Raw genomic sequence first — 27,672 nt, forward strand, 5'->3', positions numbered from 1 at the left:
GTATAAAAAATTCTTGCAAGAATCAACAAACTTGAAAGGGCCTGACCACATTTACAGGATACAGCATTTCCTCCATTTTGAATTCCACTTCTTTTTTCCTTCAAACCAACTGCTTTAATATTCTCCTTACCTGAAAAAAAAAAGTGAACTAAACCTGTAGTTCAGTAGAAGCAGTCCAACAATAATCAAGCAAATATATATGTATATTTATATACACACATAGGGGAAGAAAATAAAGCTATTTTTCTGTTAAAACTGTGAGGATTGTGCTACTGCTACTGATAAATCATCTTGTGGTGTACTGGTTAGCATGAAAGGAAGTGAGATTCCTTTTTTTTATCTAGAAGTTCATGTTTATAAAATTCAAAATAATAAAAAACTGTCTTTTGAAAACTAGATAGGGTTTTTTAGCCTTATTAGATACACTTCTTTTGTAAGAAGTCAATATGGTAAAGGACTGTCCAGATACAGTTTAGACATAGTTTAATTTGTGATGCAGCTATAATTATTTAAGAAATGCCCATTACTGTAATTGAAGGTGAAATTTTACAGTGCTTTGCTTTAATAATTTCAAGTAGTAGAATAAAAATAGGCTTTGGGACAGGTCTTTGTACTATAAAAAACTGGCTTTAGCTCATTAGCACTTTAATTTTATCTGAATGTGAACCTTAAGCTGCAAGTTTTTTTTAAGGACCCTGCAGCAGCTGTTCAGTAATATACATCATTACAGCATTTGCTTCAGCTCAGCTACAGGAAAACATTCTAATATGAACAATCATTTAGGATTTTATTTGGCCCTTATTTTAGGCCTGACTGCAACCAAATAATTGTCCTAATAGCTTGGTATTAATGTGTCCTTGGGAAGCAACAGCTAGAGGTGTCAGTACAGGCTGCTGTGTAGGATAAAACATTTCAGGACATTCTGTACCGCTGGGGTAAAAAAGAACTACGTGAAAAAAAACCAGCACAAATTCAACTTAGTCACCTAATTAGACAAATATAAGTAATCTGTTTGTCGTTGCTCTATTTTATCTGGTTTATGTATATGTACACACAGAAAACACAGGTAAATACTGTTCAAAAGAGAACAATATTTAAACTTAGACAATAGAGAGGAAAGTATACTTAGGTATATTTAGACTTGCACTTAAACCTAGGCAGAGGCCACCTGGTTACAGGACAAACAATGCCAATTTGATAATCCATTCTAGAGAGCAATGTCATCTTAGTCTTCTCAATGAAATTAGCAGTGGATAAGCATTTGGAGATTTAAGTAAAGATTGCCTCATATGGAGTCTCTCAGACTCATCCAAATCTCATGAGTTTTCAAACTGGGTCGTGAAGGCCTTGTGGGAAAAGAGTTTAAGCTGATTTTTTGTTTGTTTGTTTTTTCCTGCTTCCAATTCAGACTGGAAATTCTGTGAAAATGTTCTTTATTGTGGCATTTCATCACGGGTGCTTTAGGTCTTGGCTTGCAAACAGAAGAAATAGTATGAAGAAAAGATACTTAAGCCTTTTTAAATGCAAAAAGTCCTAGAGTTTTCCAAAGACCAAACTATTTGTTTCTGGTTTGGTCTGCGATTAAGTGAAATGATTTCTGATTCAATTAAAGACCAGACTTTTATAGGTATAAGGCAACTCTGAGACAGATGGGTAGTCGGCAGGATTTGCCTGAGTGTTTTGTAGTTAGTTGTCTGTCTGCTTCTGTAGGAATTTATTTAGTATGCTTAAAAACATCCAATGTTACTCAAGTGCTAGAGGCTGAAATTCTCAGTTACTTGCAAAAAGCACGTTCGCCTTGCACGTTAAGCCCTGCTGCTCTTAAGAGATGTAACTTTTCATAGGTCTCCCACTGGCACTGCTACAGGGATAAATTGCCCACAGGACAAGCAGCAGGCACAGCTCCACAGAGCTGCTTGCCAAAAGACAGCAGGCCCGGCTTGAAAAAAGTCATTGCCAAGTCCCTGACCTCTGAAATCCACAACGGAGTCACTGTGTCGTGCACGCTGTCATCGGGCATTTTCTGCCCACGAGGAGCTGGCTGTGCCTGGCTTTGCCTCTTTGCGTAAGCCAGCAAACAATCATTGATTTTTCACAGCTTCCCGTTACGGCGCTCCGGGGTGGAGTCTCTCCGCCTGTAGTCACCTCCTCCCTTACCCAAACTTGTTTGCCATTTGTCTGGTTTTGGTTGAATTTTAAGCAATTTATCAGCTTGTTTTGCCTTGCGTTCTGACCAGACTGTCGGCTCATATTTACAACGGAATTAATGATGTGACATTAAGTGTTATGATAACCTGGTAGTTGCTTACTATAGGATATTTATTTTTAAGTGGAATTCAGGATACATGAATTGTTTGTCAACAAATCTCCAGGAAAATCAATACAAACTCAGAAGTGATGGGAGAAAAGACAGCTTTGAGTTTCTTCTAATGCTCGTTCTTTCTTCTGTATTCTAAAAGTCTTGCAAAACTTGAGTAATAAAAATATGTAGGGGAAAAGAAGGGGGGGGGGAATATCCCATGCACTTGCACTTTTGAATGTGGAAAAGCCTAGAACCTCATAATTACCTGTTTGCGCAAATGCCTGTGGTGTTATTCAGGCTCTTGTTAAGGTCTCAGTAGATTAATCCAGCGAGAGTATGCTTTCATAAACTGGGAGGAGAGAAATATAATGGGAATAAAAAGGGCATATGAGGGGGAAAGAGCAAATATAGCCTCAGAGCCTGGCTTGGCTGAAACTGCCCCATCCACAGGCAGAATACTCTTGGCTTGCCTTCTCTTTTGACACAAGCCAGGGAGGAAAGCAGTGTTAAACCTGCACAGAAAGCCCTTCAATGGACTCAGTCAGGCCATGCCTACTCCCACGCTTTTCAGAATCATTTCAAAGTTCCTAATCGTTTTTCAATCCCCAAAGCGAGCGGGGTTGTAATAATAAAGTCTGAAGTTAACGACCTGAATAGCGTAAACTGTCGAGTCATCTCTCCACTCTTCATTTGAGGGTGGCATTGTACATTAGAACCTTCAGTGCCCATAAAAACTCTGTGATGCGCTAGAATACAAATGAGACTGATTTTGTTTCAGTGTTTCTGCGTACACTTAGCCTACTCTCCTCTCTACTCTTGGCCCGTGCAGAACTCATGGATGTAAAGACATATAGAAGGTATAAAAGTAGCTGGTAGAAAAGTACTACTGATTTTCAGTGCACTTTTTCACATTTCCCCACTTTCTCAGAAGATTTTCAATGAGGAATCACTGCTGATGTCTGTTGAAAGCCTCCTCGTTAATCATGATTTTGATTTCTCACGACCTTAAAATACCTTCTTGATTCTGGCATTTTCAAAATCAAAATTTACTCCTTTTCTCTCTGGCTCTTACCTGCAATTTGCATTAACTTACTTGCCTTGTATTCAATGAATGCTTTCATATACATATATTACTATGTATGTTAGCTTATGTAAAAGGATATTTTTATGACATAATCATTCAAAGCTGGAAAAAAATTATGATCTTGTATTACCAGTATACCTGCAAAGTGCTTACTAGGAAGTGCTAATGTGGTTTGGTAAGTCCTTTTTCCTCCAAAAAGTTTTTTCTTGATTTTAGGGCATTCCTATCATTAGTTTAACGCAGAAAGCACAGCTACAAAACTAGTAACTACTTTGAAAGCCTAATTTTGCTCTGTTCCTATTTACCGTTCGTGCTCCTCAAAATACGAGGGGTATATTCTCTGAATTGTGTTCTACTGTGAAGAGATGCCATGCAGCCAAAGAGTAAGGAGAAATAGAAAGAAGTTACATTGCAGTATTGTTGCAAGGTAGGAAACGTGTTTGCGTGATTATTGAGCAATAGCATGCAGAGTGAAGACGTCCATGAGATTGGATAGCTAGAGTCGCAGTAGGCTGTGAAGGGCTGCGAAAATGAGGGTAAGTTTACTTGTGACTGATAAAACAGAGAGGAGGAACCCCAGGACAGAAGCAGAAAACATAAAGGGGAGAAAAAGGTAATTGGAAAGTGTAGGAAAGTCAGAGGAGAAGAATAGAGGGACGAGGAGCTAATGTGAAGGAAGGCAGCTAGAGAAGAGAGTTGGTTTACAGTGGCGTGAAGTGCCTGATGCAGTGCTCTTTTAAATAGGACTTTCAGGATTGCTTATCTAATTAAAGCAGTGGAGCTCTGATTTGAACCAGCTGAGGGTTTGGCTAACTGCTGCTGATTCTACCTCTTCTGTAGGTAAGACACTTGGGGGGGTTGTGGCTTTGTGTGTGAGATCTCACACCCAAAAAAAGGAAATTATTGCAGTAGTTTTAATGCCAAGCAAGATATCTCTCTGCTTTCCTAACTAACGTTTGCCACGTGGTTTGTGGTACGATGGATGATGTTAATCCTGTAACACAAATGATAGCAATGCTGAGCCCTCCTTAATTCCACTACCAGTGTGTTCCATCAAATGGCTGTCCCTTCTGGACTGTAGTAACTCTTCTTGATATTGGTAGTGTAGTTTTTATTTCCATTTAACTTTCTCTGTGCTGATATGTACCAAGAGAACGTATTAGTTCTTTGAATACTGGATTACTTGACTGTATAGATACCCTTGAAAAAATATTTCTGGAGTAAATAGAGCCCACCTAAAACTGGCCAGGATCAAGAGACTCCTATCCGCTATGCTGAGTGTAGTTGAGCTCATGGTCAGCCTGCATGGAGGAAATGTTGCCTTGCAGAAATGTGTGTTGCAAAAATGTAAAGTTACAAAGTAGGCTGATACTTTTAACAAAGTGCTCAACTGTAAATCAATCTGCAAACGTCATCGTGTATTTACACAATGAGATAGGAATATTAAGCAAAATATTTTTTCTGTGTAACAGAACTTAAGTTGAAAGGTACAACAGGCTTGTTATCAGTTTCTCAGTTGAGAGGGAGAAAGTAATTAAAACACATGCTGTTTTCCATATCTAACTTACAAAAGAATAATTCTAGGCCAGAAAAATACGTTGTAAGCTCTGCTTGTGCTTTGAAGCCACAGAAAGAAATGGAGTTCACATACCAGAGTAGTTAGTCCCAGCCAGTTTCTGTCTCCAGCATATCAGCTCATAAAATTCCCCCTGTGCTTTTGCAATAGTAATAACATGGCATATTCTTTAACTATTAGATTGAACAGGAGAACTTGGATGTTTCAGCTCAGGTTTTCCACATAAAAGATAGCAACCTAGTTAATAAGTGTGTATCTAGAATCCTTCTTAATATATAATCTACTTTTCCTGTCCTGAATGTTTTCTTGTATGTACAAGTTTTTCAAGTTTCTGCGGATCCCTCGCTATGCTAAGCAAGCGTGTAGGTTCAGGCATGTGTTCTCCCATTGACTTCAATAAGTCTACTCATGCACGCAGTCCTATACCCGCTTCGGTGAGATGGGAGGCTTCAAAGCAACTTGGTACGTTTAGGCAGGAACTTTTGCACAGGATGTGCTTTAAAGAAGGGTTTATCTAGCTAGCCATTTTGAACACATAATTCAGTAAATGTGATACAGTCCATATTTTTAGTGGCTTTCAAGCTGTGAAATGCCTCTTCCTTCATACCATTTGGTTGGTAGCCATCTGGTTACATATGGAATAGGTCAGATTGTCACAGTTATTTAGGTACCTCATGAGATTTTTCAAACTGTGTATCCCAACCTCATTGGATGGGCTGATAGACATTTTTGGAAATCCCAGTGGGGACATTCATAGGTGTTTGTATGCAAATATCATCTTTGGTTCACAAGAGACAAAGGTGAGATCTGGATCTGAGCATCTGCAGGACTAAAGTGAAGCAAGGGAGGTTGTACTTGAAATTGGACTGCAGCTTTAAAAAGCTATAGTGATAATAGGATGAAGGTGAAGCAGTTGAGGGTCTAATCTTAAATTTTCAATAATGTGCGAGTTTGTGAAAAAATCAGTCTTTGGTTTGAAATGATTTAAAAAAAAAGTCATGGTGACTATTATGTTTATTGAGATTTGCTAACACACTATGTGACATATCAAATGTTAGTCATAAGAGAGAATTGTGGTAATAACACAAATTCTCTCTTACACTCTCTGTTCTCCCCAAATCTTTCTTTGCAAGTACAATTACATAAAACAGTTTTAGCAAGCTATTTCAAAAGGGCTCAGATTTTTTTAGGTTGTGTCTCTGATTATTGTAGTGCAAAATTTTAGCCATGACTGCATTTTTTGGATGCTCCCACAACATGCCCAGTAGCTAAGACTGAGTTCATTTTCATGCTGCGTTTTTCTACTGTTCTCGGGTAGCTACTTCTTCACTTGAAAAAGAATCGGGTGCCCATCATTGCCACGTTAGAGACACTTTTCCTGTGAACTGCCACCTTTTCAGTGAGGTACAGAAACACCCTAGCTTTTCATCAGGAGACATGGACAAAAGTACCACTGCACTGAACTGCAGCCAATAAAAGGACAAAGGTTGGATTACCATGGGCAAATACTGTGTGTGCAGATCAGTGATCTTGCAGTAAGCTTAAAATTATCTTTCCCCTTCTCCTTTCAACTGTCCCAGGCTGGTTGGTTTAGGGTTTGCTCTAAAATATTACATCGGTGTAGAGATTTAACGTGACCCACCATCATACTTTTATTTCACACCGAGCCCATTTCTGGTTTTAATCATACCATTGTGTCACGTATGTGAGTGAATTTCTGGAAGTACTGGAACTCTGACCCTGACAAGGTATAGACTAATGCCTCTTGGCAATGCTGATATTCCCATCCATTCTTTTACATTGTGGTTTTTTATTTAAAAAAAAAAAAAAAAAAAAAAAAAGGCTGTGTCTTAGGATTCAAGTTTGAACAGGCTATGCTGGGTTTGGGTGGTTTTTTTGTCCAGTGAGTAAGAGAGCCTAAAATGGTAGAGAAATTGTTGGGGATCTCAAAAGACAATAAATAAATGCTCTTTATATCATCTTAATGCTCTTACGTATTTCAGAAGAGAAATTATCACTAATGTGTTAGTATTAGTTCTCTTATTGCCTGATTAAGGAGTTTATAACCTTATGGTGAGACGACAGGCTGCTAGTTACTTCTTTCCCAGTGAAATATAGCCTGATATTCAAAACCCAGAGGCCTCTGTTTGCCAGGTCTTGCTCTATAAGAGAGATCCTAATCTCAACAAGATAAACGGCTTAAATAAAAGTTGATGAAAGAACAGTCCGAATAGTGGATTATGCTCTAACAGTTTTACAGTGCTTTGCTTTGGGACAATTCTGTGCTTGTGTCCTTAGGGAAGTTGGTCAAAGAGCTGAAGTTTTCAGTGTTTACAGAATTGTTTTCATCTTGATTTTTACCAAGTTAATTTCTGTTCAGTGCTTGCATATTCATTTTCATTTTGTACTGGGAAGAAATTATAGGGAAAGGGTTAAGAGCATGCTTGCTCTTCATCTGTTTTAAATCCATAAATGTGAGCCCCTGTGCTGTTTCTAGGTTTCAGATTACGCTCTGTGATTTATAGGAAAAGGCTGTTCTCCACAAGTTGAAATCCCATGTGTTTCTCCACCATTGTAAAATAACAAATCCTTGAGAATGCTTCCAGTTGCAAAAGTTGCAGTTTTGAACTACATTTGTAACTGCTTTTTTCTGAAGTGATGGCATTGACGTGGGAAGTGAAGTCCCCTTGTCCTAATGCTGTCTGTTCAAGGTTTGCCATGCTTTTCATTGCAGTTTACACAAGCTATAGCAACACCCTTATGTTTATAGTCTTCTATCACTTTATTTTTGGAGGATACACCCACCGAAACATGCAGCTGTGAGCAGACACTTATATCATTCTGCATAAATTACATCCAGAGCCCCTACAGAGATGGCAGGCCAGAAGCTGCAGTGACCTAACAGTCCATCAGCTTCCAGTCCCTTCCAGTGTCCCATAGTGTAAATAGTGCAGAATTTGGCCTCGTGTTTTTCAGTTGATTTCTGTGGCAATGATGGGGTTTTTTTGCATACAGTATGATTTCAGAATGTAATGCTTAGAAAGGGCTTCACAGCAGTGACTTCCATCTTCTCTTTTTCATTATTAAATGGCAGGAGAATTTGCAAATCATCTCTGTAGCTGAAAACAAGATGGAAGATGTTAGGATTTCTGAAATAGTATTATCAAGGATTTTGGTAATGTAAATATTGCTATTCAGGTCAATGGTCTCTTCCTTTCAGATATTTTTTCCCACTGTAATTCCTGTCTCTGCAACAGAAAAGCTGCTTTATTTTGTTAGTCACAACTGTGTAATGACTTTCATTTGTGTGGAACAGCTGAGATACTCTCTCAATTTACCTCCTGTGCCTTGGTAGAATAGCCTGAACTTGTGAGGGTGTATGAGTGAATCTAACCTCTTGCCTATGGTTGGTTTTACAAAAAAAAAACAACTTTCTTGTCTCTATTCACTATTATTTAAAAATACACTTATTACTGAGATGCTGGGAAAAAACCTGAAGGACGTTCTGGCTAAAGTCATTGTGTGGGTTTGAATAAGTAGCAATGCAATATTGGTTTGACCTTCCATGGATCCCCTGTGAACTGCATCAGTAGGTGACCTAATAAAAGCTTATTTCTTTTGTCTCAAAACAAAAGGTTAAATGGGATGATGTTAGTAGTATTACGTGATGAGTGTTAATTAAAATGTGGGATAGAGCATATATTAAATTAGCATGTTAAAGTATTATGTAGAGTGGAAATAAGTAATTGAGAATTCTTAATGAGTTGATCATAATTTTGATGTTTTTACATCTCATACTTAGCATTAGATATTTTTGTGTACAGGTGGTATCTGATGTATATTCTGGGCAATGCAATTTAAGTCAAATAGAAAAGCCAAACTCAGCCTTGAGTTTGCAGTGGTCTTATAACTCCCTGCAACGAATACAACAAAGAGCTACCGTGTAGTGTTAACAACTTCTTGAGCATAATGAAGTAGTGTAACATCAGCTGCTTTAATATTCAAAGGTTATTGTAATTTTAATAGGCCAACAATAGAGAGGCAAGTAACCATAGGCAATATGGTTTTTTTCTTCCTAGTATTGCTGATTGTAGCCCTGCATTTCCTTTTATAATTCAGAGCTGTGGATGTCAAGCTCTGCAAAAAATACTTTTTTTAAGCTGAAAAGATTGCTCTTAAACAGATAGTGCAAATAATAACCATGGCTTTCCGTGTGCACTGAACTACAACTCTGTTGTGTTCTGTCTTCAACCTCTTTAGAAAAGGAGTTTAATGTGTCAGACTATGTCTGTAAGACAGTGCTGTACGTTATTATTTACTTATCTGTGATCTCATTTGTGTCTCGATACTTTCAAATTGCTTGACCTTGAAACTGTGTAAAAAAGCAACTGCCTTCTGACTCAACAAGTTGCAGAGAGTAAAGAGCTGAATAAAGGTTCACTGTGATTTGATATGGGTATCAATATCAATTGGTATTTGATAATGATATCACCAAAGTTGGGGAACAATAGCCAATTCTGACAAAATAGGAACAGGTTTTTATCTTTTTCCTGCTTTCTCTACAGGGTATTTCAGTCCCTTCCAAAAATAATTTTGACTTCCTCCCCCTCTCCTGCCCCCCCCCCATGTCCTTTGTGCAACTCTTCATACCCTGGTAACAGACATAAGTAAAAACAGAATTGTGAAAACATACAGCAAAGGCGATTTGGGATGTACAAGAAATCTCATGCTCTTGCCTGATTTCAACACAAACTTTTATAGTAAGGGTTATGTTCTTAGCTAGCATCATTGTGGGCAGACCACAAAGGAAATCTCTGATGCTCTATCTGTTTGCCCCAGCATACCATTAGTTCTGAAAACGTATGCATGGTCTTTATTCTAGCTACAGCAATTTGTCTTGGTTCTAGACATGCTATGTGTTGGACCATTTCCCCCAACAGAAGTTGAACAAATTTGAGCGTTGCGCTCCAAAATCCTATGCTGTTTAGGTATTCTGGATCCTCTTCTGTTTAGCTGGAAATCAGTTTTTGTTTTATGTGTCAGGGTATGCTGAGGAATAGAGGGACAACTGGGAATGGAGTAGAGGGTCAGCATGTCTGAAAACTTTGGTTTTAATGGTGTGTTTATCTTCCTTATCCCGTGTCCAGTCTCCCAGTATCACATAAATGCTTTGCAGAAAGCCCTTCTTGAAAATTCAGCTGTAAAATGATCCACCTGGAGTTACAGCAATATAGTTGTGCAGCAGTATAGATATTAGAGAGTTTGTATTTTGGGTGAGTTATGAAGCCAAGCCCCTTGTGAGCCTTGTGTTCCCTATCAGAAAAACAGCTTCCAAAAGCTTCTGTACTTCGTGCCATCTCTTGCTGGTCCACATGGCAGTTATTATTTTTTACCTGTGCTAACTAATGGTCAGGAGAGCAGTGGTTCTTTCCCTTCTCAGGCCTGCATTTAAATATTCATTTCAGATTGCCTTGATATGAGCATATTTTAAACGGCTAGACTGATAAGCTGTATTTTCCACAGAGTCGCTCTGAGTCTCAAATTGCTACTAGTGCCTGAAACAAGTCAAGTCACTTGAGCTTGCTTTCCTCTTTCCATATGAACCCCCACCTCTGGCTTCCCCGCCACCCCTCGGAGACCTCTCCCAGGCCACCGGTGCAGAGCTCGGGATTCTTTCTGACCTGCCAAATGTAGCTGATCAGGTTTCCCACCAGCGGCTATCGCTGCGCAAAGGCTCCCAGAGCAGGAGAAGAGCTCCGTGCTGAAGCCAGCGCGTGTGCCTTTCTCCAGCGGTATATGCCGGTGCTACCTCTCTGCCAAGGTGCGACTGAGAGCTGGGGAGATCGCATCCCACTCTGAGCTGTGGTTGCAGAGCTGCCCACCCCTCGGGGAACCTGCATCTTTCCGACAGCTTCCCCTGTTTATATACCATGCTCCAATAGCATGACTATGAAAAACCTACACAATTTTTTTCCTTTTTGAAACATTTCTTATAATAGTATGCTATTTTTATGATTAACTGAAGATATTAAAACATCAAAATCCCTCAAAGGCAATGTTATTTTTTAAACTTGTTCTTTTTTTGCATATCTCTTAAAAACCCACAAACCAAGCTAAACCTGACTATCTGTAGAGAAAAGAGGATTACTATAACTACATGAAAGGATTTCTGAGTTAAGCCCATGACTTTTGAGAAGGGAGACATGAAAGCTGCTGTAAAATAAAATATAGATCTGTTAAAAGATGGCTGTGGATTTAAAATTACATGTTTTAAATACAAAAAAGACCAACCACAGATAGTTGGGAGAATACATAGTGGGGGGAGGAGCTTACAAATGTTAATTCACCTTAACCTAATTCCCCTGGGGCTATGTTCGCACTCAGTAAATAATAACCAAGATGTTTACTGGCTGAAGGGTTCACCAAAAGAGTGAATTTGACATTACTCTTACAGAGTATTCTTGCAGAGTAATTTTTAAATTTATAATCACTAATGCTCCTATGGAAAGTCAGCCCCTGCAGTGCCCTGGGTAGGTAACAGAAATTACATTATGACACGTGCATTTAAGTCAAAGCAGCTCATATTTGCAAAACTAAACACTCAAAACATACTATTCTATAGAAATTATTGATCAAACTTCTTCATAGAAATCATTTGCTGCTGACATTGAATTACTCAGTGCTTAGATGAACAACTGCATTTGATGAAATCTTATGTGTTCACGACCCATTTGCAAGCATGAATAAGAGTTCAGTAGACTTAGATCTTTTGTAACCAGATTACTTGTTTGCCAATAATTACTAGAATGCCTTTGCTAAGACCAAAGAAGTTTTAAAAATCAAGCTTACCTGCTATTTGTGATTCTCCTTGTTCTATATATATTGTTATTTCTCTATTCCTATTGCATTCAAACCTGTGAAGACCCTGGAGGTGAGGACTGGGGGGGGTAGCTGAATTCATTTAATTTGTCTTGTCGTTAGTTTCCAACTTTACTTTCACAAATGGATGGGAAGTCCAGAAGGCAAGGTCTAGTAAAGAATGTTTGTCATTAAAAATAAACACATTCATACATTGAAAATGTTATGGGAGCGTTTATGTAAACACTAAGCTTGGCTGAAGCCCATTTAATAAAACTTCAGTTTTGTAACTGGTTTGCTCTTCAAGTGTCGTCATACTTTTCTAACACTTCTGGGCAGCTTTTACTGCTTGGTCCTTCAGATGTTTTTTGTGAATCATTTATAGGCCAGGGTATATTTTGAGAGCCCCTGATAAACGTAACATAATGGTGGCAAACAACAGTTGCCAAGCTCTCGCAACAAATGAAAGGAAAAGCTGAGTAGCCCACATTATTTGAAATAATCAGCAATTCTGATTTTGTTCCTGGGTAGAGTGATCAAGCATTTCCTATTACAGAATACACAGCAATGCAACCTAATCCCTTTTAACTTATCGCATCTAAAATGTTGCCCAGTATGGAGAAACTCCTATCAACTGTAATGGGCAGGGAATGACAGAACGTGTGAAAAGACAAGAATAACCTTGAGCCACAGCAACTTCTATATCAAAAGCGCCTGGAGGACTAACGATGAAAGATTTCATTAAAGTTAAATGCACTAATGAAATGGCTTAATGCAGCTACTCTGCATCTTGTCCATCAGATTCTGTGACAAGGGATGCTTTTCAGTGCCTGAATGTGAAAAATATTTCGGTTCACATGCACAACGTATTATTAAAATCTGATGTGTTAAAGATAAAGCTCAAGTCTAAATAATTATTAGTGCCAAAAACTTCAGGCTAACCGACTTCAGCATTCTTTCTTAATACTTTAGCTCTGTCCTAAGTCAGAAATTTAAGATGACAGCAGAGAATTTAAATATGTTTGAAAACTGAGCTTGACTTCAAATCGGTGTTAGGTTTACTGAGAAATGGGTATTTTGTAAAAGATATTATAAATCTGTGGTGCTCTCCTACTGAGTTTTCGTTCTTGTTAAACTCTTTCTGAATAGACAGTGTTGACCTTTTAACTCCGATAATATCAGCGTCCGTGTAGGTTGGGAGGTCTGTGCCAGACATTATGGTCCTGATAATAAAATGTTCTACAAATGAACAAAAAGGCAAGTGTTATAAATAGGAAATTAGCACCACCTTTCCTCTGCCCTGTTGCTTTAATATTTCTGTTAACACTAAACCAATATGTAGAACACCTTCCTGAGATGAAAAGGGGAACAAACTTCTAATGGCATTACTAAGGACTTGATACAAAATTCAGCAGCTTTGTAAGGACAATAAATAATTTCTAATTGGCAAAAGTTTTTCCTTTCTTGTCCTTTAGTGAAAGAACCATGTATTTCAGAAGAGGGCTTAATTTTGTAAAACTTCATTGAAAAATAAAAGATTTTATTTTTCTTGAAACATAAAACAACCAAACCATGCAACTGCTTACTTCCTTTTTTGTAAAGCCACCTGGTTTTTGTAACCAAAAACCTTAGCCTTCATCCCAGAAAGCGTTCTTCTGGGGTGGCCCTGCAGGTCTCCTTGCAGGAAGGAGGGAGGCGGGTGCTGGCTGAAGCTGGTGACATTCACTGTGGCTGTCAGTGAGTGTGGGACTGGGGAATGAGCCACACCTTGGGAAACCTATTGAGGTTTTGGCTGGTTCTGTTGTGAAAAATGAGTAATATTGAAGTCAAATGTACAAACAGCTGCATTACAATAGTTTGGGGCATTTATAAATGTATAACAACTTTCTAACCAAATAAGAATGGCTGTAAAATTACCTGAAGTTCTTCAGCATGCTTGTTTTCCAAATCACATGAAATTCCAGTCCAGATTTCTGATGGGCTAACGAAGAGATCAGGCTTCCTCCAAATGACTTGTTCTAGGTTGTTCTAGGTTAAGTATCCTAACAACAAAAGGAGGCAGGAAGAACCAATGACTTCTAGTCATTTTATTCTGTCAGGCTTTCTTTTGTAATGTGGGTGTTCAATCCATTGTATTTTGTTGCCGGGGATTTTTTAATCCTCATTTCTTATGCTTTGAGGAGTGCCTGCATCTGCAACAGGTTACTTTTTCAGTGCACAAATAATGCAAACCTGGTTTATACCTACAAACAATGTAAGTTTGTATGAATCTGTTGACCCTGTTACCACCGGGGTGGTTTTCTGTTGTCGATGAGTTGTTATATCCTCCTTCATTCTTCCGGATCATTCCTATGGGTTCTGACAACGTTACGGCTTCACTGGCAGTTTTGGGACCTAATTCTATAAGTTAAAGGCCATGGGAAATGTCACGTAGTATGTGCCATGTTCAAGGTGATCTCGATGTCCTGTTTATGTTGAGAAAGAAAATTACTGGTAGCTGAAAGCTATTGGCAATTTTTCTTCAGAAAGGTGCAGGCTGAGATGTTGTCTGGTATTGGAAGCTTGATTTTACAGGCGTACAAACTACTTCAGTTTATTTTTGAAGGCAATATGCTGATGGTTATTGGAGTCACTCAAATGGTGATTGGCCAGTCCCTTTGGATGTTGGTTATCGTGAGATTAATGGGTATGGTGAGGGTGAGGCTCAAAGCCTGATGAACGCCCAGGAGAGGAAAATAGCTTCATTAACTAAAGGGCAACAACCTTGTCTGCTGACCCTGTTGCTAATGCACTTATCAAATAAGCTTTCTCCTAAAGCTAGGCAAAACTAAATGTGTAAAAAATGAGGGATTTGAATTGCAGGAGAGCTTAGCTCCCGCAGCTATGCTGAAGTGGGTGGGCTCTGCGGAGTGTCCCAGGAGTCCCTAAAACCCCCTTCCCTGGGGGCTGCGGGAGGGCGGCTCTGCCAGCGGACACTCGCCCGCACGGCAGTGCTTCTCCCGAGGGCATCTCCCGCTCGCTGTGGGGACGCGTGCGCAGCGGAGGCGTGTCGCAGCTCTCTGTAAGCACTCTCAGATGATGTCATCTCCCGCCACGCTCCTAAAGAAAAAAGGATTTGTGAAACTCTTGCTCTGAGGATGGTAATGTATTGAGTGGCTGGCTGGCAGCTAAGCACGCTGCATGTCCACAGAGGTTGCAGGCAGCCATTCTTTAACCAGAATTCAGAGACGTCACAAGTGGCTGAACAAACAAATATCGCCAGTTAATGGTTAAGCTCTCAATTTACTGAAGCGTTTGTTACCAGTTTGCAAAAGAGATCAAACAAGCGTGAATCATAACCTTGGCTACTAATTAAATCCTTTATTCCCTTCCCTCATCGCAGAAGCATTTAATCTTGGGGAATCAGGACAGCCTGTTGTGCAGAATTAGATTTTACAGCTTAAGCAGAAACAAGCTTACTGTAAGGTTTCCTACTGGAGCTGGAAATGGCAAGGAATAAAATGAGAATATTAACTTTCCCTCCTGGCATGGAAGTTCATGTTAGCACTGAACAAGGATTGATGTAAAATAGCTGCATTGGAAAATAATTTTGGTAGTATACTTTTGTTATTTCGCTGAATGGCAAATATAGTTTTTATTATCCATCTGTCTTGCTTATAGATGAGGCTCGTCATCTAGATAGAGAATGAGGGATTTGGTGTGCTTTACTAGTGACCGTCTGTCCCAAAGAAAAATATTTTACTCAGAAATAATGGGCTGTGAAGAACAGCCCAGAGGAAATGAGACCTAAACCAAGCAGTTTTATTGCAATTGAAATTTATTTCTATTTGTCATAAGATGTTTTTGTGTGCGTTTATGTATAGGATGTATAGCTGCATGACAGTTACGCTTTCACACCTTTGATATTTAATAGCAAATTAAGCAGCATTTATCTTTTTGTCTCCCATCTCTGTGAAGCAGAACTTAAAAACCCCAAACCTGTTATTTTCTTCGGTTTTGGGGGAAGTCGTCCATGTCCCTAGCAGCAGAGTGATGCAGCAAGGGCTCACAGAACCAGGATACCATGAACTAGCGTTAGGCTAACTCCGCTCACTGGGACTCGAACCAAACAGGCAGCCATCCCAGTTAGGCGGAGCGAATTTCCATTTTTATAACAGGAACCATGATCTTGCAGTCAGATCTGCGGGAGCAGGGACCTGGAGAGAGTCTCTCTGAGACACCACAGTTCCCTGTTAATAGGGAAGGGCCTCCCAGTACAGAGCCAACTGCAGAGTCACGGATCGGCGTGTAATTATTGAGGCACAGTTGCATTATATAAATGCACTTACAGTCTTAGTGATCTGTAGACCTGTGGTGAAAAGCTGTATGTTATTAGTTTGAAAAGTGACTGTATTTTACACTGTATCCAGAGAAAGTAATCTTTTCTATCATTGCTAAATCTGAACAATTTCTGTAACAGAAAGAAACCACCTGAGAGGCAGTATCTACAAGTAGAAAAAGAGAGCTTTTTTTGGTTCTGTTTTTGGCTTTGCAGAAAGCTATTTTCCCACTAAAAAGTGTAAGTTTTCAGAAGGGGAACGCCCCAGCTACACTTGCCATGCTGTTCAGAGGACAGACATCCACCGTTTGCACATGCAGAACTTCTGTTTGCTGGGGGAAAGTTGTCCTGAGGAAATACGTGAATACTCACTAAAATTCCAGGTTATGTTTAACTGAAGAGGCTTGGGTGATACCATGCTGTATCATACCAAAGACCCAAACCTGTACAGAACTTTAGTATGACTTTTCCATCCCATGGTGAGTATGAATGCTGTCAGGTTCAGTACAGACAGAAAGTACTGCCTAGCGATATCTCAATATGCTGGTCTATCAGTATTACTAATAATAATTTTATAAAGATAAAACATCTGGAATATCTAACTCTGCTTTTACCGCTGATTCCCCGAAGCCATCACTAGAAGTCTGTTTGGGATGAGAGTTAGAAAGGCTATATGTTCATGCATTTAAAAAGGGAATAAAGATTGTGCAATAATGTCATTCAAGCGCATCTTGCTAAGAGTAATAGAATGAGCAAGTAGACTAAATCATTGGCACAGCTTAAATGTTTGATTTGATATTTTAATGTTAAGAAGAAAAATACATCATTTTTGCAAGCTTTGAAAAATTTAGAATATCTGTTTCTTTTAATGAACTGTTTAAAAAATAATGTCAGATACTATGAAAATCTGTTATTTTAAAGTACAAAGAGCAAATTATTATTTCTTAATTCTGTTTTCAGTGCATATGCATGTGCATGAAGAGGGGGATATATTTGTTTGAAGACCTTTCAGATTATTTTGTCTTTATATACACTTACAGATCGGGTTTGGGATACATATGTATGTAGGTGTTGCATCCAGTTACCACAGGATCGTTTGAGTTGTTTAGCAGTCAACAACTCAAAAATCTTTAATTTGTTATTTTAAAGTAATTTTTGAAAAACAAATTCATGTGAGTGAAGAAACATATTGTACAGGACTTGTGGGGATGGTGGTGAACCCACAAAAAAACCAAAAGCTGGATTTCTAGAGTGACCGTGTATAAAAGTTGCGTGTGGCTGAATATGCAGAAACTTGATAGCTTTTGGGGGGGGGGGGGCAGGGAATGAAACTGGGAGAGATGGGTGGACGTTTGCTTAGACATAGGAGGAGGTTATGTGGACACCTCTTTTTACCGTGAAATGTATGCAAATCTAGCATAGGTCAGATAAAATCCTGGATTTTTATAGCCTTCTTGAAAGGTAGGGAAGGTCAACATAATACTGTGTTGTGCTCCCAGGCTGAATCACAACTACTTGCATTACACATTCACGTGTTAGTGAAGCATTTACTGCAGACTGTTATATTTATTGTCTGGATGGAGATGCTCTTTCACCCCACTCGCCTTCCTCATTTTTCCCACAGGCTGCGAGAACACCACCGTGCTGCAATTAAGGTGATTCGTAGGATGCAGTATTTTGTGGCAAAGAAAAAGTTTCAGGTGAGTTGTGAATAGAAGGCTCCTTTTCTAAATAAAACCTTTTATTCTCCTGATTCACTGTTTCTTTTAGAAACTTAAGAGAGACTAACACAATGCATTTCAGTAATGGTGAGCTACACCCACTATTCTCTTCCTCCTTCAATAGGGTGGTTGTTTAGCAGCAGGTTAGTCAACTGTGGATGCACTGGAAATGGGCTAAACTCCTGAAATGCAGTCTGAATTAAAATGTTATTTTCTGCTAATGGACTTGACCCTTCACCCTCCGTTATCGCTGTCTCTTTCTCGCAGCGCAAACATTCTCATATGTCTCCATTAATTCTGAGCTGTATGTTACTGTCATGCCGAGTCGGTAGGATTAGAGATTAAAATACTACCTCAGCCTTGTTTCTGTCTCTTACTCAATGCTAATGAAGTCCTGATAAGAAACTGGGATGGGAATTTGTTAGCCTATTGGAAGGTTTCGCCTTCCTTTTCCCTTCTCCCCTCTGCACAGGTAGGAGACCTCCTTCCCAGTTTGTGAGATATCAGTTCTCTTTACTCCTCTAGCCCTCACTGACATATGTTTCCTGTGTGCCACTTCACTTGCTGTGATATTGTGATACCGCAAGCATTTAACAGTAGCTAATTAACCTTGTTGCCTGGTCTGAATAAAAAATTCTGACTGCAAACTTTCTAAGAATGTGGTTTCTAAATCAATTTCATTAATCCAGTAAAAACACATGTCAACGGCCTTCAGCCTGATTTAAACCAGGTGAATATATATTTATATATGTAAGAAATATATTACTTTACTTAAAATTAATTAATAAGGGACAATCTCCAGAGAACAGGCTTCACAATTGAAAATGCAAGGAAAGAGAGCAGCTTAACTGCCCACATCATTTTCATACATGACCTCACCACTACTGCTTAGAATAGACTAAAAAGCTTTCCCACTCTTAATCTAGCCCCCCCCAAAAAGGGAGGGTGCCTTTTTCCCTTCAAATTTGAAGGGCACAAAGTTTAGGATCAAACAATGATGATGATGATGACTAACAGTCTAAGAGATTCATTGTTTCTGTAAGGCGATGCTTGCTGCTACGTCAAAACCACGATTCTGACTTCTTCAGTGAAATTTAGAAGCACTGCCTGAATTCTTTAGCAATTTTCTATTTTGAATCTTTTTATTTTTACTAAAATTCATGCGCTAATTTATGGCTAAGGCTGCCTGAGCTTTTCAGAAATTTGTTTCAGTTATGTATAATGTATTCAGACTGTCACCATTGAGGCTGAAATCTCCCATGTCCAGGGTTTTCATCGGGAGAGCACTTTCAGAAAGTTTCTGCTAGCACATTTCCCCTGGTATTTTTATTAGACTAAAATTAAGAAAGGCACAATGTCTGGACTACTTGGAAATAATTTTTATAGTCGTTTTATTGAGAAGCTTCTTAGCGCTTGCTGGCCAGCACTTGTAACTTGGCAAGGGACAGGGCCCATTCAGGTGATGTGTCCACTACTGTTCTGTGAAAAACTGCCTAAAAGTGGCCAGTTCCATTAAACTTTAATTGATTCTCATTCTAAAACGTGATTGTGATCCTTTGCTCCATGGTAATTACTGAATCGTTGCTCTCATAAATTTAGATCATAAAATATTTGCCATGGTATTAACTAAACTGCTTAGAAACAAGATATCTACACGTAATATATCTACCTCCCAAGTGGTATTTGTCAAAAACAGATTCTCAAAATGCCTGAATGCTGCGTGCAACATTATCCACCTGGCAAATAAATGAAACTCCCCTGCGGCAGATGATTTGATAGAAGTTGAAAAAGCATTTGACTGAATAGAATGGGACTATTCAGTTCATACTTAAAACTTGTTTGTACTCGGTATCCTGGTTGCTAATCTGGCTTCTCAGTTGTACTCTCACTTTGGCATCTGCAAAAGACTTGGTCTTGGCCATCCACAAAATCCCTCAACAAGGTTGTCTCCCATCCTTCTTTAGCAGTCTTTCTTCTTCCCAAGCTATCAATGTTAGCTGTTACTAAAGAACTAAAGATGTCAGGCTGAAGTGAAATGTATCTCAAGTCACTCCTGTGTACAAGTGATATGCTGCTGTTTCTGTCAGAAGCAGAATCTCCCAATAGGAACGTATGGGGGATATCTGATACTTCTCCATAATTTCTGAATACAAGGTTATGACCGAGTTTAAAAATTTGGAGAGCACCAAAGGTACGGTTTTCAAAAGCACCTAAGTAACTTAATGCCCAACGTCACCTTGAAATTCAAGCCACAAGGTGCTTTTGAAAATCTCTCCTGTAATGAAGAGATAACTACTGCCATTATTCTTTCCTCAAAAGTATGTTGTAAATCTGCTTTGTTCTATTGTATGCACATAAAATAGTCATAAGAAATTAAAATGTTTAAACATGTGCCAAGTAATGACGATACAGCTTCTAATAACCAGTCCAATGCAATACCTGTTAAATAAATGTAAAGCATATGATGCATTTTTAAAATGTATCTTTCAGCATTTAAGAGGTCTGCATAGCTGTTTTCTGGTAGATATATCCCTTTTTTGTGTTTGCGAAATGTGTCTTCCTAGAAGAAAATTAAGATTATTTTTTTTCTATAACTATTGAAAAAAAAGCAAATTTCAGCTGAAGTTCATTGGACTACTCATGCTTAAAATTAGCTGCAACATAAGTAATTGCAAGGCCAGCACTTAAAAGGAGTGTTTTTTAGAGATGCCTCTGAAGATTTTGGGGAGGGGAAGCGTAGGAAGAAGGAGAGGAAGAGGAAAATTTTGCAAAATAGGTCCCAGCATGAACCCAGCATGGTTCTTAAACTATACCAGCTGTTTGCAGGATACACCTGTATGCCTAAATTTGCCTAGATATATTTTTTTAAGAGCTCAGTTAATAACAGGGAGTGATGGCATCACAAGGACAAAAGTCAGTTAGAAATTAGAGCCTTCCTGTTTAAAATAAATAAATAAATAAAATAAATAAAGAGAAGCTGAACAGGGATACAAGGAAATTTCAAAGGATATGAAAAGCAATTTGTGAAGCATCATACTTCGTCATCATTTCCTCTTTAAAAGAAGGGGAGAAATTTATGCTCTATTTTGAAGTCCAGGTTTGAATATAGTCCATGTGATGATGTCCATGTAAGAACCCAGCATAATATTATAAAGAATTAATACATTTTTTATGGATGTGTTTATGGTCTTGTAAAGTCTGTAGGACTGTTTCAAATTGTGTAGGCAAGATCATATTCTACTAGTAGTCAACACAAGTCCTGTGCATCAGCTAAGGTGAATGGCTCATGGTTAAGGAAGGATTCTGTAGATTATAGGGAAAGCAGTACCTGGAAATTAATGGTTTTCTAGGCTTTGTTAACCTCACCTACCAAAAATGAATTTCATACATTAGTTATAAATCAGATGTCTTTGTCACAGTCTAACCTTACAACTGAATTTCAGAAAGAAAATCACCATACTCAGTTATTCCATTAGCTGGATTCATGAGTAAATAACCTTTCTCTTCCAGTTAGGAAAGTTTCTAAATATCTGAAGACTTATATCACAGTTGTATCCATGTGTGTCACACAGATCCAGTGACCAGGGATTCGATCTGATTTCCCATTGTCATTTTGAAATCTTTTTTGCTCTGTCCATGTCAATTCTTCCTATTGAGTAAATCAGTTTCCTTCTAAAATATGTTTTTAACTTGTGTTATGTTTTTCACCATGGCAAATACTCTATACATAGCATAAACTAAAAATACAGGTTGCAGTTCCACTGATGACGTGAGTAACTGTTGCCTGGTTTCTTACAATTTCACTGGAAAATCTTGCATTTATAGTCTTATAATTCATCATCTGATGTAATTCATTTGTCATGGTATGAATCATGAATTGTGTGTGTAATTTTTTCTAATCTCCATACTGGGCTGTACCAAACAATGTAGTTCAGTGTGTCCTGTGCTTCAAAGGATGTTCTACCCATTTTATTGGACTGTCAGTTGGTTACATTTCCCAGAAATTCCCAGTGCACGGATTCCCCTCTCCCTTTCCCGGGTCTGCCTCCCTGTGTGTGCAGTTACTAGGGAACAGCAATGGCCAGTGAGGCACATTTAATATTTGGCATTGGCTTTTGTGCCTTTTATAAACTTTCGTATATGATGGGGGCAATTTTAACTCACTTCAGATTTTTTGCTGTGAGGATTGGTTAATTAGCAGAGAGACGAAAGTAAAGAAGAGAAGTTAAGGAAAGCTGTGGGTCTGGCTTCTACTTTTGTTTCTTCAAAACTCATCCAGTGCCTGCTGCAGGTGTTTTATCTTTTACAAAACTAACATGTTGTCAACTTCAAGAATATTTTCTCTTGAAAGATCAGCTTTCAATATCATGTAATTACAGAATAATCAGTACTGACTATTAAATACCCTATCCTACTCAGAAATTAAGCTTCATTCATAAATTCTATTTACTCCAGGTTTTCAGTTCTTGTTTTAAAGAGAAAGAAGCAGCCCAGTAACTGAAAAACAGGCAGGAACATACCTACTCTTTTTACTGCCAGACACCTGCACCAGAGTACGAGGATGGCAGGAGAAAGTTCTGCATCTTTATTCTTACTGAACGGCTTTTCTGAACCTGGAGTTTTCAAGCCAATCTTGCAGATTTCTCTCTTGCTTATTTGTAGTACAAAAATAATCCAAGAATTCTTTTTTTTTTTTATATCATCCTGTTCATAGTACTAGTCCATTGAAAGACTTATGGGCTTATGCCATTGTTGAATCATATTTCTTTGTGGATGTTAGTTATGATTTATATGTGTGTGAATGGTCAGGGTTCTTGGGAATTCTTGTGTGCTCTTTGCTTAGAGTGGAGCAATTCCCGTTCCTGTTTAGCTTTCCACTAGGGAGTATCTCACATTCACCCGAGATTTGCAGTTGGCTTTGGGGAACCTGGCAGACTGAAATATAATTTGTTTGGTGAATTGATTTTATTAAAGTAATGATTACTAAAATAATGATTCCTAAAATGTGGGAGCTACCTCCCAGGCAGGTGCAGGGGACTGCATGAAAGTGCCACAGCCTGGTTTTTATATTGTGTCCCGCTTTCCTTTGCCTTAGAAAAGAAGGTATTTGTGGCATGGAATTGAGGAAAACCTGCAGCATGTGAAATAAGGTTCATCTCCTGCTTTTGAAGTAACAGGTGACAGAATATTTCTGAGACCTCAAATGGGATACAAATTCTAGCGTGTTAGAAGCTACCACTGTAAACTCTTTTCCTTGTTCTCAAAAGATGCAAGAAAGGAAAACTGTAACTCAGTGTTACCAAGGTATTTTACCAAACCTTGAAAATTATCTACGGAGTATCTATAGAGAGAATAGTGAATGAGTCAGAAATATAGAATCATAGAATGGTTTGGGTTGGAAAGGACCTTAAAAGATCATCTCGTTCCAACCCCCCTGCCATGGGCAGGGACACCTTCCACTAGACGAGGTCGCTCAAAGCCCCATCCAGCCTGGCCTTGAACACTCCCAGGGATGGGGCATCCACAGCCTCTCTAGGCAACCTGTCCCAGTGCCTCACCACCCTCATTGTGAAGAACTTCTCCCTTATATCTGGTCTAAATAACCCTCTTTTAGTTTAAAACCATTATTCCTTGTCCTGTTGCTATGGGCCCTACTAAAAAGTCTGTCCCATCTTTCTTATAAACTCCATTTAAGTACTGGCAGGCTGCTGTAAGGTCTCCCTGGAGCCTTCCCTTCTTCCGGCTGAACAATCCCAACTCTCTCAGCCTGTCTTCATAGCAGAGGTGTTCCAGATCTCTCATCATCTTCGTGGCCCTCCTCTGGACCTAACAGGTCCATGTCTTTGTTGTGCTGAGGACCCCAGAGCTGGATGCAGTACTGCAGGTGGAGTCTCACCAGGGCCGAGTAGAGGGGCAGAATCACCTCCCTCGACCTGCTGGCATATCATTTATTGTTACTGTATTGCTTGACTGATTTGATTATCATCTTGGCGAAGAAGTTTTCTACCAAATTGTAAGTTCAGGTGTTACTGTTTAGTCTAATGTGTAAAGTTTGCACCCAACTTTTCTCCTCTCCTCTCTCTTCTCTGTTGTGTTAGAGCTTCACTGCTGCTTCTCATAGGTAGCTCTGGCACTGATTGGACTCTAATTCCTAGATATAGGATTAAGATATGTTTAATTTGTCACTGCAGTTCAACAAGTTCATTCACTTGCTTTCCAGTTAGTCTTGGTGTTTATCGGTTAAATTATGATCTTTATCATTAATACTACACAAAAGTGGTTTTATTACTAATAGGTCAAATTAAGGCTTTCCCATGTATGAAGTGCAAATTACAGACACAAGGCTTTCTCCCTCATCATTCCTTGCACCGATATTTCCCCAGTATTTCCCAGTAGATTTGAAAGCTCAGCCAGTCTTTCTGGAAGAGGAAATCAGCCATGCACTGTCAGCCAGGACTCTGCTTTAACCTTCCACATAGTAAGAGCTGAACTGAAAACTCTAGCTGTCTTGCTGAACACTGAGAATAAGGGCTTGCACGTGTGAAAGACCTCTTTACTGTTCAGTAGCCAAGGAGTATGAACCTCATTTCCAGAAGAAACTAGAGTGACCACAAACTTCTGAGCAAAGTGCCAGATATACTATTTTGGCCCCAAGTTCTTTTGGCCCCAAGTTCAGTGGATAATCTCTTGAAAGGCATGTAGGCCTGCAGTAACAAAAAGGGGCATGAAATCAGACCTGTCATAATTATTCCACAAAAAATGTATGAGCATGGCAACAATCAAAATATTTCAAATGTTTACACAGTGTTTAAAGGTGTTAAAAGAACTTACTGTTTGCTCTTGAACAAAATGTACATTACCATAGACCATTCCTACATCCTTGTGGCTTAAAGGCATGGTTTTTGGTTTTTTATTTTACAGCAAGCTAGAAAGCCCTATGATGTCCGAGATGTTATTGAGCAGTATTCGCAGGGCCACCTCAACCTGATGGTGCGAATCAAGGAGTTACAGAGGAGGTATGTCAATAAAGTTCGGTGCCTGTATCCGTAAACACCAGCAGAGGGAAGTTGGTAAATAAGTCGGTGATTGGGGCTGGGGATCAAAAACTGACAGGGTTACAGGTGCCATATTGGTAGGACTGTGCAAAGTTACAGAATGTAAAGTGGCATTCAAGTAAAGTTTTCTTTTCACGCAGGAAGGAAAAGGCAAAGAGCTTAAAACTCTGATAATCGGGACTTAGAATTTTCATTATACTTACATGTATTGCCTCAGTCCCTGCTAGTTTTGGCTATACACTCTAATCCCTGTATGTTAGGGGCTGTATCATATGTACAGAGTGAAATACTGTCGCCTGCTCTGGTAGAACTGCACTTAAGAGCAAACTAGGAGACAACAGATAGAGGCAACAAATAAGCTGTGGAAGAACAACAAAAAGAGGAAACAATGCTGTTCACGTGGAAAAGTGATGGGCATGGTAAAACTTTACAGTGGTTAAAGAAGCTAAAGACCAATCTAAGTCTAATCCCATTTTGTTGTTATTTTTTTAATTTCAAGCTATTCTTAGCCCAAAGCAACTGCTTCACCTACAGTACAAACCAGAACTATTTGAACTTCACTTTGGTTGTTTGCAAAGAGCTCTCCCTGCTCCAGCTAGAGAAAGTGAAGATGCTGGTTCAGGCTGATAAAAACTAAAAATGATTATTTTGGTTTATAGGTTGGACCAATCCATAGGGAAGCCGTCTCTTTTTATCTCCGTCTCAGGTAACTTAATATGAAGGATGTATCTAAACTTAATCTGATGAAGATATAATTAATGGAAAATAGTTGTTAAAATACTTTTTATTTTGTTGCCAAATTTTTAAACAGTGCCAGCCAGTTGTGATCTGAAGTTTAGGCATCGACAATAATATTTAGTTATTGATGCCTTTAAAATAGGGTTATTCTTATTTAGATATTTAAAAGCACCTATTTTCACTGAAGTTTTCAAAATGTTGCCTCTAATCTCTCTGAGACTCACCATATTTTCAATAAAATGGTGTGCTATGATTACAGAGTTCCCATGATATCAATAATACTCACACAGAGCTTTGATAGCTTTGGAAAAGGAGCACAAAGTACTGAGTTTGTTTGCGACAAGTCTGGCTAATGAAAACTCTAGGTTAATGTCATATTCAAACTCATGTTTCTATGTAGTTTATAGGGGAAAAAAAGAAAAAATGTTACCAAATACATTGTTCGTGTTGGCTGTAGTCTTTTGCATAGTGGCAGATTGTTTTTAAATGGCAATTAAAACATTAACTAAATTGGGAACAGTTTTGTTCTCCCAGGTTAAAGCATAAAACCAACGTTGAAAATGCCTTAAATGTAAGGGCTATTAAAAGCCATGGCATGGGCTAATGCTATAAAAAGAAACAAAAAGCTGCTTTTAAGCAATAGAACTACCAGCCTGGCAAAGGTGTTCAGTTACACTGCGTTGGTGGGCTAGTTAAACACACCCTGTTGTGGCTTGCTGCTATTTTGTTATACCACCATATATTAATTTGAAAATGTTTCTTGTTCCAAGAAAAAAGCAAAGATCGAGGGAATAACACGGTTGGTGCCAGGCTGAACAGAGTGGAGGACAAGGTAAGCCTCATTTAGGCTGGCAGTGAATGAGGACATGGTCTGTGATCGAACAGTGCTTGTTTCATAGGATGTGGGGAAAAATTCAGCTTAAAATAGAGTTGAATGCCTGGCTTTTCCAGGTGATGAAGCGTAATTTTTGTGGCAGATTGCATTTTTGGTTCTTTCTTGTCATTTGAATAGAATAAGAAAAAAACCAAACTTTCATTGATTTTGGTCTCTTTTGGGACTCACTTGGGATTTTGATTTTTAATTATAGATATTACACATGTCTCAGTGCTTTACTTCCTTCCTCCTCAATAGATAAAAGGCTCTGTTCCTTTAATACCTCAGTATATTATGGTCCCTAAGATTTCCCTTTGATCGTTGCTCTGTTGTTTATATAACTCCACCTACAATTCCTTAGAGAGAGTGATAGCAAACCTTGTTCTGTCCTGGTTTTCATTCCTTATGACAAATGGAGTTTCTCCTTTCAAGTGACGTGAAGCCAGAAAAAATCAGACTTGTTCTATAATCTCAAATTAACAGTTAGGTGCTTTGTAACCCTTTATTTCAATGCTAGCTGTGCTTGAAAAATTAGATGACAGGTAGAGGCTATGTCATTGTTAAAACATATAGGTTTGCCTATGTTCGTATTAAGGAAAGAAAGGGAGAGTTAAAAGAAATGGTTTGAATCCTTTACTGATCTCTTACAGTGATTTGGTGATGCGGTGAAATAATTTCTTTACTTTAAGATTATTTCACTCATTTATCTAAATTGTTCATTTGGTATTAAGGAGTGAAAATTTCTCATGAGGAAAAAAGCTTTCAGAGTGTTTCTTTCACAACTGGAAGTATGTGATAACCTCATGAAGGATTTGTTCTGAAGAAATATCCAGCAAATATTCTGCAAACCAAAAGAGGTGTGACCAACACATCCCAAAGGATGCAAACTGAGGTCCCCGACCTGTATTGATTCACTTGTGATGTATCCATTCCTTACACATTTCTCCTTAAACGCTTAAGATAAACTTGAATGATAGTACTCAGAACTGTACTTCAATCTATGGGAAATAAATGGCATTTTAAAGGGAACAGGTGCCTTTCGGTATATTGGGCGACACACAGAAAGGGTGAAGTAGAAGACAGGAAGGTACAGTGCATTTTGCACAAAGAATCATCACTGTGCAGTGCTCGCTCAGATCCCTGGTT

At 38.8% G+C, this 27,672-nt stretch overlaps 1 protein-coding gene across 8 annotated transcripts in view; it reads left to right on the plus strand.

The window, feature by feature from the left end:
• The window catches only part of KCNQ1 (potassium voltage-gated channel subfamily Q member 1), a 372,410-nt gene that overhangs the window by 235,781 nt on the left and 108,957 nt on the right, over positions 1-27,672 (plus strand). For all 8 annotated transcript variants that reach the window (XM_075047919.1, XM_075047920.1, XM_075047926.1 and 5 more), the window contains 4 exons: positions 17,763-17,838; positions 24,781-24,875; positions 25,574-25,620; positions 26,423-26,484. In XM_075047919.1, coding sequence (XP_074904020.1) covers positions 17,763-17,838; positions 24,781-24,875; positions 25,574-25,620; positions 26,423-26,484 — 280 coding nt within the window. The remainder of the gene's footprint in view (positions 1-17,762; positions 17,839-24,780; positions 24,876-25,573; positions 25,621-26,422; positions 26,485-27,672) is intronic.

The sequence above is a fragment of the Buteo buteo genome, chromosome 16 (genome assembly GCF_964188355.1).
Source record: "Buteo buteo chromosome 16, bButBut1.hap1.1, whole genome shotgun sequence".
Classification (NCBI taxonomy): Eukaryota; Metazoa; Chordata; class Aves; order Accipitriformes; family Accipitridae; genus Buteo; species Buteo buteo.